Source organism: Echinops telfairi, unplaced genomic scaffold (genome assembly GCF_000313985.2).
Source record: "Echinops telfairi isolate 266 unplaced genomic scaffold, ASM31398v2 ScPeMD7_443;HRSCAF=831, whole genome shotgun sequence".
Taxonomy (NCBI): Eukaryota; Metazoa; Chordata; class Mammalia; order Afrosoricida; family Tenrecidae; genus Echinops; species Echinops telfairi.
In genome coordinates this window covers 81260731-81274693 of record NW_022104341.1, presented here as the reverse complement: position 1 = coordinate 81274693, position 13963 = coordinate 81260731, and the positions used below count along the sequence as shown (strand labels likewise).

The 13963-nt window shown below is 42.5% G+C and overlaps 1 protein-coding gene across 1 annotated transcript in view; it reads right to left on the bottom strand.

The window, feature by feature from the left end:
- Positions 1 to 3: 3 nt before the first annotated feature.
- Positions 4 to 13963, bottom strand: part of LOC101638864 (cytochrome P450 4A11-like) — a gene marked incomplete at its 3' end in the record, with an annotated part of 26303 nt that continues 12343 nt past the window's right edge. Inside the window, exons 6-10 of the mRNA XM_045291765.1 lie at positions 13803 to 13960; positions 13566 to 13699; positions 12551 to 12615; positions 12332 to 12408; positions 4 to 106 (exon numbers count right to left, since the gene is read on the bottom strand). Coding sequence (XP_045147700.1) covers positions 4 to 106; positions 12332 to 12408; positions 12551 to 12615; positions 13566 to 13699; positions 13803 to 13960 — 537 coding nt within the window. The remainder of the gene's footprint in view (positions 107 to 12331; positions 12409 to 12550; positions 12616 to 13565; positions 13700 to 13802; positions 13961 to 13963) is intronic.

Genomic DNA, 13963 nt, shown 5'->3' with positions numbered 1-13963 from the left:
AGGGTTAGGAACCCTGGTGGGATCTGGTGCCAGCTCAAATCGGAGCAGAGTCAGGGCCACGGCCACTTTCATCTCATTCATAGCAAACTGCTTGCCAATGCAGTTCCTGGACAGGGAGAGACATCCACAAGGAACGGGCATCAGGCTTAATTCTGAGCTGGACCCCCCTTGGTGAAGCCCAGCCCCCGGTCCTCGGCTATCAGACCACCCCTCCCCCCTGAATCCCCAAGCCTTTGCAACACAACTCCCATGCTGTTTCTTTCTTTCTTTTTTCTTCTTTGCTTCTCTCTTATTCTTTCAAATAATTATTTATTATAAATTAGGTGACAGTTTACATTTCAGATCATCAGTTTTGGATTCTATAGTCTTAACCACTAATCAAACCATCCAGTAGTCCATCTTCCCTACATGCCTCCTCTCCCCATGGGCTACTATCCATATTTCACACAAGTCGGCATCCACCAAAGACCCATTCCATTGTTCCAACCTCCCTCCCTGCCCTCCCCTGCTCTTGGCAACTTCCAAAGTCTACTCCCTTTGGTACAACAGTAATTTGTTTGGCCTCTATGTTAGTGGTTTCATGTATTATTTGTCCTTTTGTGATTGATAATTTCACTCAGTATAATATTCTCCAGGTCTATCCATGTCATGACGTGCTTGTTTTGAAGTTATGCATAGTAGTCTGTTGTGTGCATGTACAGCGTTTCCTTATCCATTCTTCTATTGCTGGATAGGTTGTTTCTGTCTGCTTGCTGTTGCGAACAGTGCTGCCATATGAAGGTAATATATGCAATAACAACACCCAACATCTTGATCAATGGGGAGAAATCAGAAGCATTCTCTCTGTGAACAGGAACCAGATATGAATGTCCCTTATACCCTCTTATTCAACATTGTGATAAAACTTTTAGCCTAAGCTAGCAGACCACGCAAAACATAAAAGGAATCCAGATTAGTCAACAAGTGAAACTATCACTATCTGTAGATGATATGAATTTTTATGAGGAAAACCCTAAAAAAGCCAAAAGTATTATTGGGAACAATTGAGAGAGTCAACAGAGTGGCAGCATTCAAGGTAAATATTTTTTAAAATCTATTGGATTCCTGTGTAATAATGAAAATAATTCTGAAAAAGAAAACAAAACTACTTTTAATAGCCACACCGAAAATGAAATACTTAAGAATAAACAGAGCCCAAGAAACAAAAGACTTGCACAAAGACAACTGCAGCACACTCCTACAAGAAACAAGACAGACCTAGATAATTGGAAGAACATTCCTGCACAGGAAATAAGGCTCCAGTGGTTTCCTGAAGGCTTATTCCCTCTAAACCTAATTGAGGGATGAGAATAACCTGGTTAGCAGACAGAGAGTCTTGGAGAGAAGACTACTGTAGATTGAATTGATCGATCTGACTTGACCTCCCTTCTGATACACTGTGTGCTTGACCTATTTTAAAAATATTTTCGGTGGGTTTTTTCATATTGGGGTTTGTCTCTATTGTGTTTTGTTGTTGTTGGTAGCTGTCTTTGTTATGTGTTTTCTATGTTTTTCATATGTGAAATGCAGGAGAGGTGACTCTGTGGAGGCAACAACTAGATCAAGGGTCCTGGAGGGTACAGAGGAGGGGGTGGGGTGGGGGCAGGGGCAAGGGGAGAGTGATGGCAAGGAGTTCAAGAAGGAAGAAAATGTTTGGAAGCTGATTGTGGTAGTGATTGTACAACACTGATATGATTGAATGGTATGATGGTATGAGGAACGATATGATGTCTGGATTAGCTTCTAATAAAATTCTTTGGGGGGGGGAGAAATATTACATATTCATGGATTTTGTTGTTGCTGTTAAGTACTGCCATCTAGACCGTTTTGACTCATAGTGGTCCTTTGTACAACATGAAGAAACACCACCTGGTCTTGCGCCATGCTCACAATTATTCTGACGTTGAGCCCATCGTTGCATTCAATCCACCTCATCAAGTCTTCCTTTTTCCATTTCCCTTCTGTTTCACCAAGCAGGATGCCCTTGTCCAGGGACTGGTCTCTCCTGATAACATGTCCAAAGTACATGAGACAAAATCTCATCATCCTCCTTTCTTAGGAGCATTCGGACTGTAACTCTTCCAAGCAATTTGTTAGTTCTTTTTGTGGTCCATCCATGGTACTTTCTGTATTCTTTGCTAGTACCACAATTCAAATTCACTGATGCTTCTTTGCCTTCACAATTCAACGTCCAACGTTCACATGCATATGAGGCGATTGAAAATACCATGGCTTGGGGCAGGTGCACCTCAGTCCTCAAAGTAACTTCCTTGCTCTTCAACATTTTAAAGATGTCTTATCATGCAGATTTACCCAATGAAATGTGTCGTATGATTTCTTAACTGTTGGTGCACAATGAGCATTGAGTGTGGACTCACCAAAATGAAATCCTTGAGAACTTCAATATTTTCCCCCATTTATTATGTTGTTGTACTTATTGGTTCAGCTGTGATGGTCTGGGTTGTTTTCACATTGAGTTGCGATCCATGCTGAAGGCTACAGTCCTTGATCTTCATCAAGAGCTTCAAGTCCTTCGCTCTTTCAGCCAGCAAGGTTGTTCCATCTGCATATCACAGGTTGTTAATAAGCTTTTTTCCAAAGCTGTGTTCTTTCTCATATAGTCAAATTTATCAAAATATTTGCTCACAATACATATTTAATAAGCGTGGTGAGAAGACACAACTCTGATACACAGCTTTACTGATTTTAAGTCATGCAATATTACCTTGTTCTGTCTGAATGGTGCCATGCATAGGTTTAGTGTGAGTACAATGAAGTGTTCTGGAATTCCTACTGCTCAATATTACCCATCATTTGTCATGGTCCATATAAACAAATGCCTTTGTAAAGTCCACAAACTACAAGTAAACATTTTTCTGGCATTCTCTGGTTTGAGCCATGATATATCATATCAGCAATGCTACCCCTTGTTTCCTCTTCTGAATCTGGCTTAAATTTCTGGCAGCTGTTGAAGAACTGCTGTAAAATGTTGTTTATGATCTTTAGCAAAATTTTACTTGCATGTGATATTCATGATACTGTTTGATAATTTCTGCATCTTGTTGATTCGCCATTTTAATTTTTTGGAATGGGTACAAATATAGATGTCTTCCACCGAGTTGGGAGGGAATCTTCCATATTCCTTGGCATAAGTGAGTGAGTGCTTCCAGTGCATTACAAACATGTTGAAATAGTTCAGCTGATATTCCATCAATTTCTGGAGACTTGTTTTTCACAAATGCTTTCAGTGAAACTTGGACTTATTTCTTCAATATCATCAGTTCTTGATCACATGCTACCTCTTGAAATGGTTGAATGTTGACAAGTTCTTTTTGATACAGTGACTCTGGATATTCCTTCCATATTCTTTTGATTCTTCTGGCATAGTTCAACACTTTGTCCATAAAATCTTTTAATATTGCAACTTGATGACTGAATTATTTCCTCAGTCTTTCAGCTTAAGATATGCTGAGCAGGTCTGCCCTTTCTGGTTTTCTAACTCTAGGTCTTTGCATGTTTCATTATAATATTTTGTCTTCTCAAGCCCCCTCTGAATTTTTCTGCTCAGTTTTTACTTCATTGTGACTTGCGTTTATGTTCGTTACTCTATCGTCAAGAAAAAGTTTCTGACATCTGCTTTAACCTTTCTTTATTGTCTTTTTAATGACCTTTTGCTTTCTTCATGTACGATGTTCTTGGTGTCATCCCATGGTTTATCAGGTCTCCTGCCATTAACATTCAATGAGCCAAATCTATTCTTGAGATGTTCTCAAAATTCAAGTGAAATATACTCAAAGTTGTATTTTGGCTTTTGTGAATTTCTTCAAGTTCAACCTGAACTTACATATGAGAAATTGAGCAGCTGGCCACGCTTTGGCTACTGATGTTGAGCTTCTCCATTGCTTCTTCCCATGGATGTATTTGATTTGATTTCTTTGTATTTCATCGGGAGATGTGCATGTATATAACTGGTCTTTGGTTGTTGGAAAAGGTAGCAGTGAAGAGATTACTGGTTTGGCAAAATTCAAATTCTGTCATGCAATCTCCAGCTTTGTTTCTCTCAAGGCCCTTTTCCCCAAGTGCCCTTCCTTCCTCTAAGATTGGGAGTGGACATCATGGCAGTGAGTTTGGTTTGATTCTTTACCCTTAGTTTCCAACTTTTGCATTTTAATCACCAATAATTATCAACACACCTTGATGGAATGTTTTATCAATTTGGACTAAAGAATTTGGTAGAGGCAAAAAAAAAAAAAAAAGGATCTGATACCAAGGGTTCAAGTAGAAAAAATGTTTTCAAAACTGATGATGGCAACTTATGTACAAATGTGCTTGATACAATAGATGAGTGCATTGTTATAAGAGCTGTAAGAGCCACCAATAAAAGGATTTATAATTTTTTTTTAAAAAAACAGGGGGAGGAGTTAAGATGTCACCCAGGTAAGTGGCACACACTGAGAGTTACTTGTCAAACAGCCAGCCTGGTTTACTGGACAACTAGTGGGAGGATTCTGGTGAGTGAGGGGATCCCCCACAACAACCCAGAGTAATTTCCGTTGTGCAACAAGAAACCCTCCCAAGCATCTACCCTGTGCCAGAGCACCTGAGATCTGAGACTTGATCCCAGAGACTTCCTGGCTCAGCTGGGTGTGCTGCTCCTGCATGCTGCCACCATGATCACCACATACTGGTTGCCCCACCCCACCCCCAAGCCTGTTCACCATGCCAGGAGCTGGTCGGCTGCCTTGTGGAGACCCACACTGCCATGGCAGGACTCCCACACAGCAGCTGTCCACTCGCAGTACTCCTCTAGGGGAGCTACTCCCTTCTCCCACAGTTCCCCTCTATCCATGTGGCAATGATCTTGCCACCAAGCTTGGGTTCCTCCTTCCATTCACCCAAGGGCCAAGGAACTGACCTGCAGTCTACCTGCAGTGGGTTGGGTGACATGAGGTTGTGCCATCTCCACGTTTCCTGAGACCACTCCACCCCTACAGAGGCCACGACTGCAATGCCCATGTCAGCCCACACCTGTGCCTGTGGTTGTGGTCCATGGCTCAGCACTTCCCTAGAATCCTGGCCCTCAGACAGCAGGGCTGACTGCATCCTTGGTCCAAAGGGAATATAGCCCCCATATGTAGCCTGGATCTGGAGCCCAATGGATACGCTACCTGAGCCCTGGGGCTCCCTGGTCCATGGCAGTAACACTACCTCAGACCCTAGCTTGGCCCACACTCAACAATTGCCCCCCCCCAGCCTTATCATTGAACACAGAACTTCTCCCCTCCCGCTACCCACTACAGCAGCAGTCTGTCCCATAATAGCATGGCCTTCACCCCCAAGGCAGTGCCAGATGCCCCCACCAGTGACAGTCACCTACACCCTGTGGAGGCTTCCCACTGGCACCGACACCAGCAGCAGTGGAGTTGTTCCTGCCTTCAATTGGCACTCCCTCCCATTTGCAGCCTGGCCTCCCTGACCTTTGTCTTCTATTAGGCACCTTTACATTTTTTTTAAATAAAAAAATTTTAAAGGTTGCAAATCATAGCCTCACAGCCCAGTTCAAAGCCACCCAACAGCATAAATACAGGTTCCAGCCTCACTCCAGTCACTAAAACTCCTCATCACCAATGTCCACTGAATTTCCGTGGAACCCTGCCTACATGGCAGGCCTATCCACCTCTATAGTAACCCACAGGCCACCCTCGAAAACATTGACACATAGAAAGAGCTCAGAGACCCTTGGTTTCCCAGAAACCTGGTGCCCACCTCTACAAAGGTGTCACAGAACACAGCATACTGCATCACTCTCAATGGGAAAAAAAAAGAGATAAAACACAACAGCAGAGCTAATGATGCTCATAGAAGAATCAGAGTGGATCTACCTCAGAAAGAAATTTTCAGAAGGCTGTTTGGAGTAATACAGGAGTTGAAGGAAGCAAAGCAGAGTAAGGACACAATGATAGAGGAGATGAAGTCCACAATAGAGGGGATGAAGTCCACACACCAAAAGGTAATACATGTGCTAATGGATGATGTAACAGAAACTAAACACAAGATCACGGATTTTAGGAATAGACTAGAGGAGGCAGAGAAGTGTATCAGTGATCTCAAAGAAAATCAGGATCAACAGAATTGACAGACTGCTGGCAAACCTAACCAAGGAAAGGAAGGAGCAAACATCAATTGGCATGATGAAGGATGAAACCAGGAAAATCACAACAAACCCCATTGAGATTAAAAGGATAATCACAAAGTACTATGAAAACTGTATTCTAATGAATTAAAAAATGTGGATGACATGGACAAATACTTGGAAAAATAATTCCTCCCTAGATTATCCTAAATAGAGGTCAGGAACCTCAACATACTCATAGCAAAAGACAAAATAGATATGGTCATCAAGAAGCTACCAACAAAAAAAGCCCCTGGATTAGATGGCTTCACAGGATAATTCTACCAAGCAGTCAGGGAAGAGCTAACATTGATCCTCCACAAATAATTCCTGAGCGTAGAAAAGGGTAACAAACTCCCAAAATCATTCTATGAAGGCAATATGATTTTGATACCCAAACAAGGCAAGGATCCCATAGGAATAGAGAACTACAGACCTATGTCTCTAATGAACATAGATGCAAAAATCCTTAACAAGATATTGGCCAATAGAATATAAAAATATATATATGTAATACATATCATCCACCATGATCAGGTAGGATTCACTTCAGAGATGCAGAGATGATTCAACATCTGAAAATCCATCAATATTAGGTACCACATTGATAAGAAAAAGTGTAAGAACCACATAATACCTAGACACAGAAATTGAATTTGACAGCATCCAACACCCATTCCTAATTAAGATTCCTCATAAAGATAGAAATGAAAGGAATGTTTCTCAAGATAATACAAGCTATCTTTGAAAATCCAACAGCCAACATCATAGTCAATGTCGAAAATATGAAAACAATCCCACTGAAACAGGGGACCAGACAAGGATGCCCCTTGTCCCCACTTTTATTCAATATTGTACTGCAGGTCCTAGCTAACAACATAAAAAAGAAGAACATTAAAGGTATCCAACTGGGTGAAGAGGAGGTGAAACTCTCTCTATTTGCAGATGATTCTGTACATTGAAAATCCCAAAAGCTTCACAACAGGAGTACTGACAGTGATAGAGGAATATGGAAGAGTAGCAGGATGCAAACAGATCTATTGGTTTGGTGTATACATTGGACAGGACCACAAAAGAGGAGATCAAGAAGGGAGTACCCTTTACAATAGCTCAGAACAAATTGAAATAACTAGGAATCAATGTAACCAAAAAAAATAAAGACATACAAGGGAAACTACAAGCCCCCACTACTGGAAACCAAAAGCAACCTCCACAATTGGTATAACATCCCATGCTCATGGATTGAAAGACTCAACACAGTAAAGATGTCAATCCTACCCAAAGCACTTTATAAGTCTAAAACTATTCTGAGTCAAATACCAACAACCTTCTTGGAAAAACTGACCACCAATTTCATATGGAGTGGGAGGAAGCCCAGAATTAGCAGAGAACTCTTCAAGAAGGACAACGTAGAAGGCCTCGCTCAATCTGATTTTAATACCTATTACACAGCCACAGTGGTCGAAACAACATGGTACTGGCATAATGACAGACACTCAGACTAATGGAAAGAACAGAAAACCCAGAAATAAAACTACCAGCATATAAACAACTGATATTTGATAACCACACCAAATGCATCAAGTGGGAGGCAAATGCCCTCTTTAAAATGTGGTGTGGAAAACAAAGGATAGCCACATGGAGAAAAATGAAGCAAGATGTTGACCTTGCCCCATGCACAAGAACAAACTCAAGGTAGATCACAGGCCTTGAAGAAAATCCCCAAACTCTCAGGACCATCAAGGAAGGCATGGGGACAAACTAATAACCTTGACCCAGGGAATGCATAGGCTAACTGCAATAGGGAAGGATACACGCAAGGTGAACCTGAAATCAACAAGTGGGATTTACTGAAAATAAAACTTCTGTGTGCGTAGAAACACTTCACCAAGAGGATAACTAGGCAACCCACAGGCTTGGATAGGATTTTTAGTAATGACACAACAAAGGGTTTATTACTAAAATCTCCAATACCCTCCTGGCCTGCAAAAAGAGAAAAAGTTAACCCCCCGAGGAAGTGGCAATAGAACTCAAAAGAAGGTTCAGTAATGAGGAGACCCGGATGGCCAATGAACACATCAGAAGGTGCTCCTGATCATTATCCATCAGAGAAATGCAAATTAAAACAACCATGAGATACCATCTAGCACCCTGAGGTTAGCCCAAATCAGAAAATCAGAGAGTAACAAATTTTGGAGGGGATGTGGCACTCCACTGCTGGTGGTTGGGTAGATATGTCCAGACTTTGTGGAAATCCATCTGGTGACATTTATAGAAATGGACATCGACATGACCCAACCATCTCTCTACTGGGCATATATCCCAAAGAGGTCAGAAATAAAACACGACCAGTTGACTGCACTCCAATGTCTATTGTGGTACAATTCACAATTGCAAAGAGTTGGAAACAACCTAAATTTCCATTGATAGTCAAGTGGATTAGTAAACTCTGGCACATACACACCACAGAGTTCTACGCATCACTAAAAGCACATATGATCACATGAAAAACATTGTTTTATGAGAAGAGCTGGAGGAATTTATGCTAAGCAAGGTCAGCCAATCACAAAAGAACAAGTATAAAATGAGTCCCCTGAGGTAAGTATGATCAGCACAGTAGGTGTAGAAAAAAAGACACACATCTCACAATATAGGGGTGGTGGCACAGGCAGTCCAGTGGAGGTCTGACCAAACCCAAGGAGGTACATGTGAATCCAACAAAGAAGGGGAAGGGGGTAAGGAGGACGGAGAAAAGGTGGGGGAGGGGGCCCCCCCGAGAGAAACACATGATGACTTGGGGGCAACAGGGCACTAACCAATAAGGGGGAGAGTATTGGTTATGTCTCCACAGCATTGAGAGTGTGAATACGGACTCCACCATGGTGCCCCAAACCATGAGGGCAATGTAACCATGTGGAGGAATGCATGCAAAGATTGGCCTACATGGCCGACCCCAACCAGAGCCAAACTGACCCCTGTCCTAGAAGTATGTGTGACAGAGAACAATATTAACCTTCAGGTGGGGGACAGGGCCTGACTTGCCATGCCCAGATGGAAGCAAGTCAAGAAGGAAAAAGAGAAAGGGACAATCAGTCCAGACCCCATATTGGCACTCCAAACCCAGAGGATGATGTCCCCGCACGGAGCTGCAAAAGCACAGAGAGGACTGTAAGGCCACCAACAACTCAAAACATGTTGACCCTTACTGGAGGGTACTGCCACAGAGGACAATAATGGGGACAAACGGCTGGGAGATAGTGTGGTTGGAATCCCCTGCAGCGGGGCAAACCAAGAAGGGAGTATAAGTGATCAGCAACTGGAGCAAAGCCAAACCACAAAGTCCCTAAAGAGCCCCCCAAAATAGACTTCAGGCTAGGACAGGCAGCTCCTGGAACTCCCCCAGGACCCTGGGGAAGAGAGTCATAAAGGCCAGTGGACAGAACTGGACCTATATATGGTTTTTTCTCTCTTTTTTTCCCCTTCTGCTTTCCTTTTCTTTTTTTGATCTGTTATTTTCTTATTGTTTGGTCTATGACATTGTTGGTTTGCCTACTTATATAAGGCAGGCATAGGGAGGAAGCTTGGGGAGAAAGCAACAGGGCCAATGGCCCAAGAGGGTCTTGGGGGAAGAAGGTGGCCTGGGGAAGGGTGTGATGAGCAAGCAACACCATAGACAGGGACACAACTGGGGAATTACATCCAACAGCCAGGAAGTTATAGAGATCCTGTGGATATTGGAGCAACAGCAATCTAGCTGAGAGGAAATATTAAGAAGTGGAAGACGAGGGAACAAGTTGGTGGGGCAGGAAGGAAGCAAAAGGAAACAGAGGAAGGCTCTAGGAAGCAAATCTATAGATAGAGGTATAAGCAGAGGTGTGTATTTATGTAAATATATCACGCTATAAAAATAGACGTATTGGCCTATGTACATACATTTTTAAGGAAATAAATACACTGAGGTAGCAGACGGACCTTGGGCCTCAGCTCATACCGTCTCTCAATACAAGAGCACTTTGTTCTAACAAACTAGCATTTGGTGATGACCACTTGCCACCCTCCCCAAACCCCCTCACAATCACTGAAGACAAAATTGGTGAATAAGCAAATGTGGTGAAGAAAGCAGATGGTGCCCGGCTATTAAAAATATAGCATCTGGGGTCTTAATACTTGAGGTTAAATAAGTGGCCATCCAGCAGGGAAGCAACAAGCCCACATTGAAGGAGCACACCAGCCGGTGTGATCATCAGGTGTCACTGGGACCAGGTAACAGGCATCAGAAGATGCAACTAACAAACAAACAACCAAAAACACACTGTTGAGAACAAGAGGGGTCAAATCAGAGACCCAAAGCCCATCTGCAGACATTGGAACATGCCCCCACTGAGGGGTGCAGGGAAGGGATGAGTCAACTAAGTTGCAGAAGAGTACGGATGGATCACATAGCACTCCTCTGGTTCCTTGATGCTTCCTCACCCCATCCCCACAGTCATGACCACAGTGCTGCTTCTCACTCTGGACTGGACTGGAGCATGTACACAGGTATAGATACGAGATACATTTCATGACACACGGAATGCAGGAACAAGAATGTGAATAGCGATACCAAAAGGGTAGGAGGAAGGGGAGAGAAAAGGGGAGGAAGGGGAACCAATGGCAATGATTGGCACATAACCACACACACCCCTCCAGGAACCATGAGGGAGGGGAGACAGCAGACAGTGTGAGATATGAAAATAATAATATGTAACTTATTAAGGGGACACGGGGCAGGGGATGGGGAATAAAAGAAGAGCTGATCCCAAGGATTCAATAGAAAGTAGAAGTCAAAAAAGGAATGATGGTGACATATGTACTAAAAGGCCTGATACAATTGATGTATGGATTATATTAAGAGTTGTAAGAGTCTCCAATCAAATGATCTTTTAATAAAAAAAGTAAGAAAAACAAAACAAAAAATATACTTAATAAATGAGCTAATTAGCATCTAGAAGTATGAGAGAAAAAAATTCTCATTTTTCTTTACAACCGGAGATATAAAAAAGTTGTTTTTGTGTTTCTTTTAACCATAAAAAATTTTATAACCTCTAGGATTAAATGAATATATGAGTAAAAAAATAAAAGAATTTGGTAGAATTCTTCAACACTCGGTTTGGCGGTTGCTTTGCTGTATTAACATGACTCTTTAGTACATATGTGGATATTATCCTATCACAGGGTATATTTCCTTATGTGTTCCATTTCTATTTTGACAACTTCCACTTTACTTAGATTCCTACTTTGTACATTTCAAGTGTCTACTATTCCTAAATGTTCACTGTTTCTTCTCTTTCTGAGACATTCCTATCATCAAATCAAAGTCCTAAAACCTTTACTCAACCACATCATTTTGGTTGATTCAACTTTGAGAAGGCAGCATTTTTAGTAATATTTTGAATGCCTTCTCAACGGAAAGATTCCATTTCTGGCACTATATCGGACAATATTTATCTGCTCCTCATATATATCTAACAATGTTTTGGTTCTATTCATAAGTTTTTCAGCAGCTACTTCCTCTGAAGTGGACAGGCTAGTCCTTTTTTGTTGTCTCTTCTTAGTCTGGAAGTTCTGCTGAAACCTGTTCACCTTGGATAATCTTGCTGGTAATTTAATATGATGATGGAAATAGAGCAAAACCACCTTCCAGCCCCACAGCAACACTCAACCCATCACAGTGTGACAAAATGACAGACAAGTGGTGCCGAGAATGCTTAGGGGGAGAAGAAACCGCCTTTAAAATTGGGGGATTTGGGAAAAACTTTTTTTTTTTAAGAAAAGGAAAATCCCAAGGTATTCTATACTGGAGTACAGTACTAGAGTGAGAGAAACACCCACCTAGACCGAACTTTGAAATTCACTCTGGCTAAATGTTGGCTGCCATTGGGAGGAGCGGTGGGAGCAAAGTTTCCACGGCTTTCCTAGATACTGTTCCTTATTTTTGTACAGTGACACACACAAGGACCCTTTCCCACACACACTAACACTCCCAGGAATAGCAGAGCCTGCCACCTGTGAACAAGGAAGATCAATGCCCCTGGGGGAGACACCCAAAGAGCCTTTCTCCATTAGAGGAAGCTTCCTCACCTTGATCCTCCTGAGAAGGGCAGAAAGGCGTGACTATGTTGCGTGGAGTCTGGTGCAAACCGGAAAGGATCAAAAACCTACAGAGAGAGCAGCAGAGACAGAACAAATAGGGTCAAGGTCTTCCTTCCAATTCATAAGAGGTAGGACTTCCGGAAGTGGGGGTTGAAGAGGTGTTGTTATTAAGAAACCATCCCCTTGCTGTTTCCCAGGGGCTCATACCTCTGGATTGGACCACAGCTTTGGATTGTGATGAAGGGCATGAATGTTCAGTGAGACTGTGATTCCTGTGGGGAAATTAAGAAACAGAGAAAGGACTGATATACCTAAGAGGGGTTGGCCTCGTATTTCAGCCAGTCCAAAGGGTGCGGATACACAGAAGGACTGGGTGCCACAAACCAAGAGAAGCAAGAAAGCAATGGAGGCTGATTGTTTGTAGTAACTCACATGTCAGAGGGAAATAAATATTACTGAATCGTACCTGCAAAGCCACCATTCATGGAAAACCTGCTCATTTTCCAGTTTTTTAAAGGAGGCACATTAGGTTCAGAGAGGTGTTTGACTTTTCTAGCATCACAAAGGTAGGATGCAGCAGAGCTATAATTCAGAGAAGTGAGAGGCAAGCCTACAGATGGATTCTGAACAAGTCCATGGTTTCTTATCTGGTAATCAATTGCTCTCTGCCAGCACCCTGAGGCATCCTGTGTTCATGGACACTGCTTAACCATAGCCCTAGATTTCCCGATCTCTCTCATTCGTCACGGAGCCTCATAAAGAGAAGGCCACATGTACTTCTGTCCTTCTCTGTTCTCTCTTGTGTCCTTCCACTTCTCAGGAAAGTAGGATTTAGAGCTAAAGAGGCCAAATTCTAAAGCAAAAATCTCCTTGTGGAGATCACTCAGTGTATTGAATAACCACCATATTAACCCACATAGATACATCCATAATTCTTAGAGTACTTGGATGATGAAAAATTAAACTAGTTCAGCTAACCAATGGTTAGAGTACTTAGTCCCCCCATAAGGAATGTCTTCCTGTAAGAGCCCCCAATTAAATGATTTATAAAAATATTTTAAAAGAAATGTTTGGTGATTTACTTCTGAAAATCCAATTGTCTATCCCTATGAAATTCAGTTGTATTTGACACACAATGGATCATCATGCCTCAGAATAAACTTGGTGGAAACTGTTGTTTGCGCTTGATATAGCTGCTACATTAGTGTGGTGAAGTTCATACCTTTGGGTAAGGAGCGTCCATCAGGAAAGGTAATGGGCTTGCTGAGAACTCTGCCAATACTTGGCACTGGAGGGTAGATTCGCAGAGCCTCCTTGATGCACATGGTGGTATAGGGCATCTGGCTTAAATGGTCCCTAAGGAGGAGAATCGCAGGCTGAAAAGTATTCAGGTTCTGGGTAGGCCAGTGGCTTCTCCTCTAACAGGGAGGATGAGCTCTCTGATCTCTTCAGCACTCACCATGTGATGGACGAGCCATCCCCCAGGAGGCTCTGAATCTCCTCCCGGCAAGTCTGCTGGTGTTTGGGGTGCATGGCCAGGGCATAGAGGATCCAGGAGATGCCACTGGCTGTGGTGTCATGGCCTTCAAACATGAACGTGTCCACTTCGGCACGAAGGTC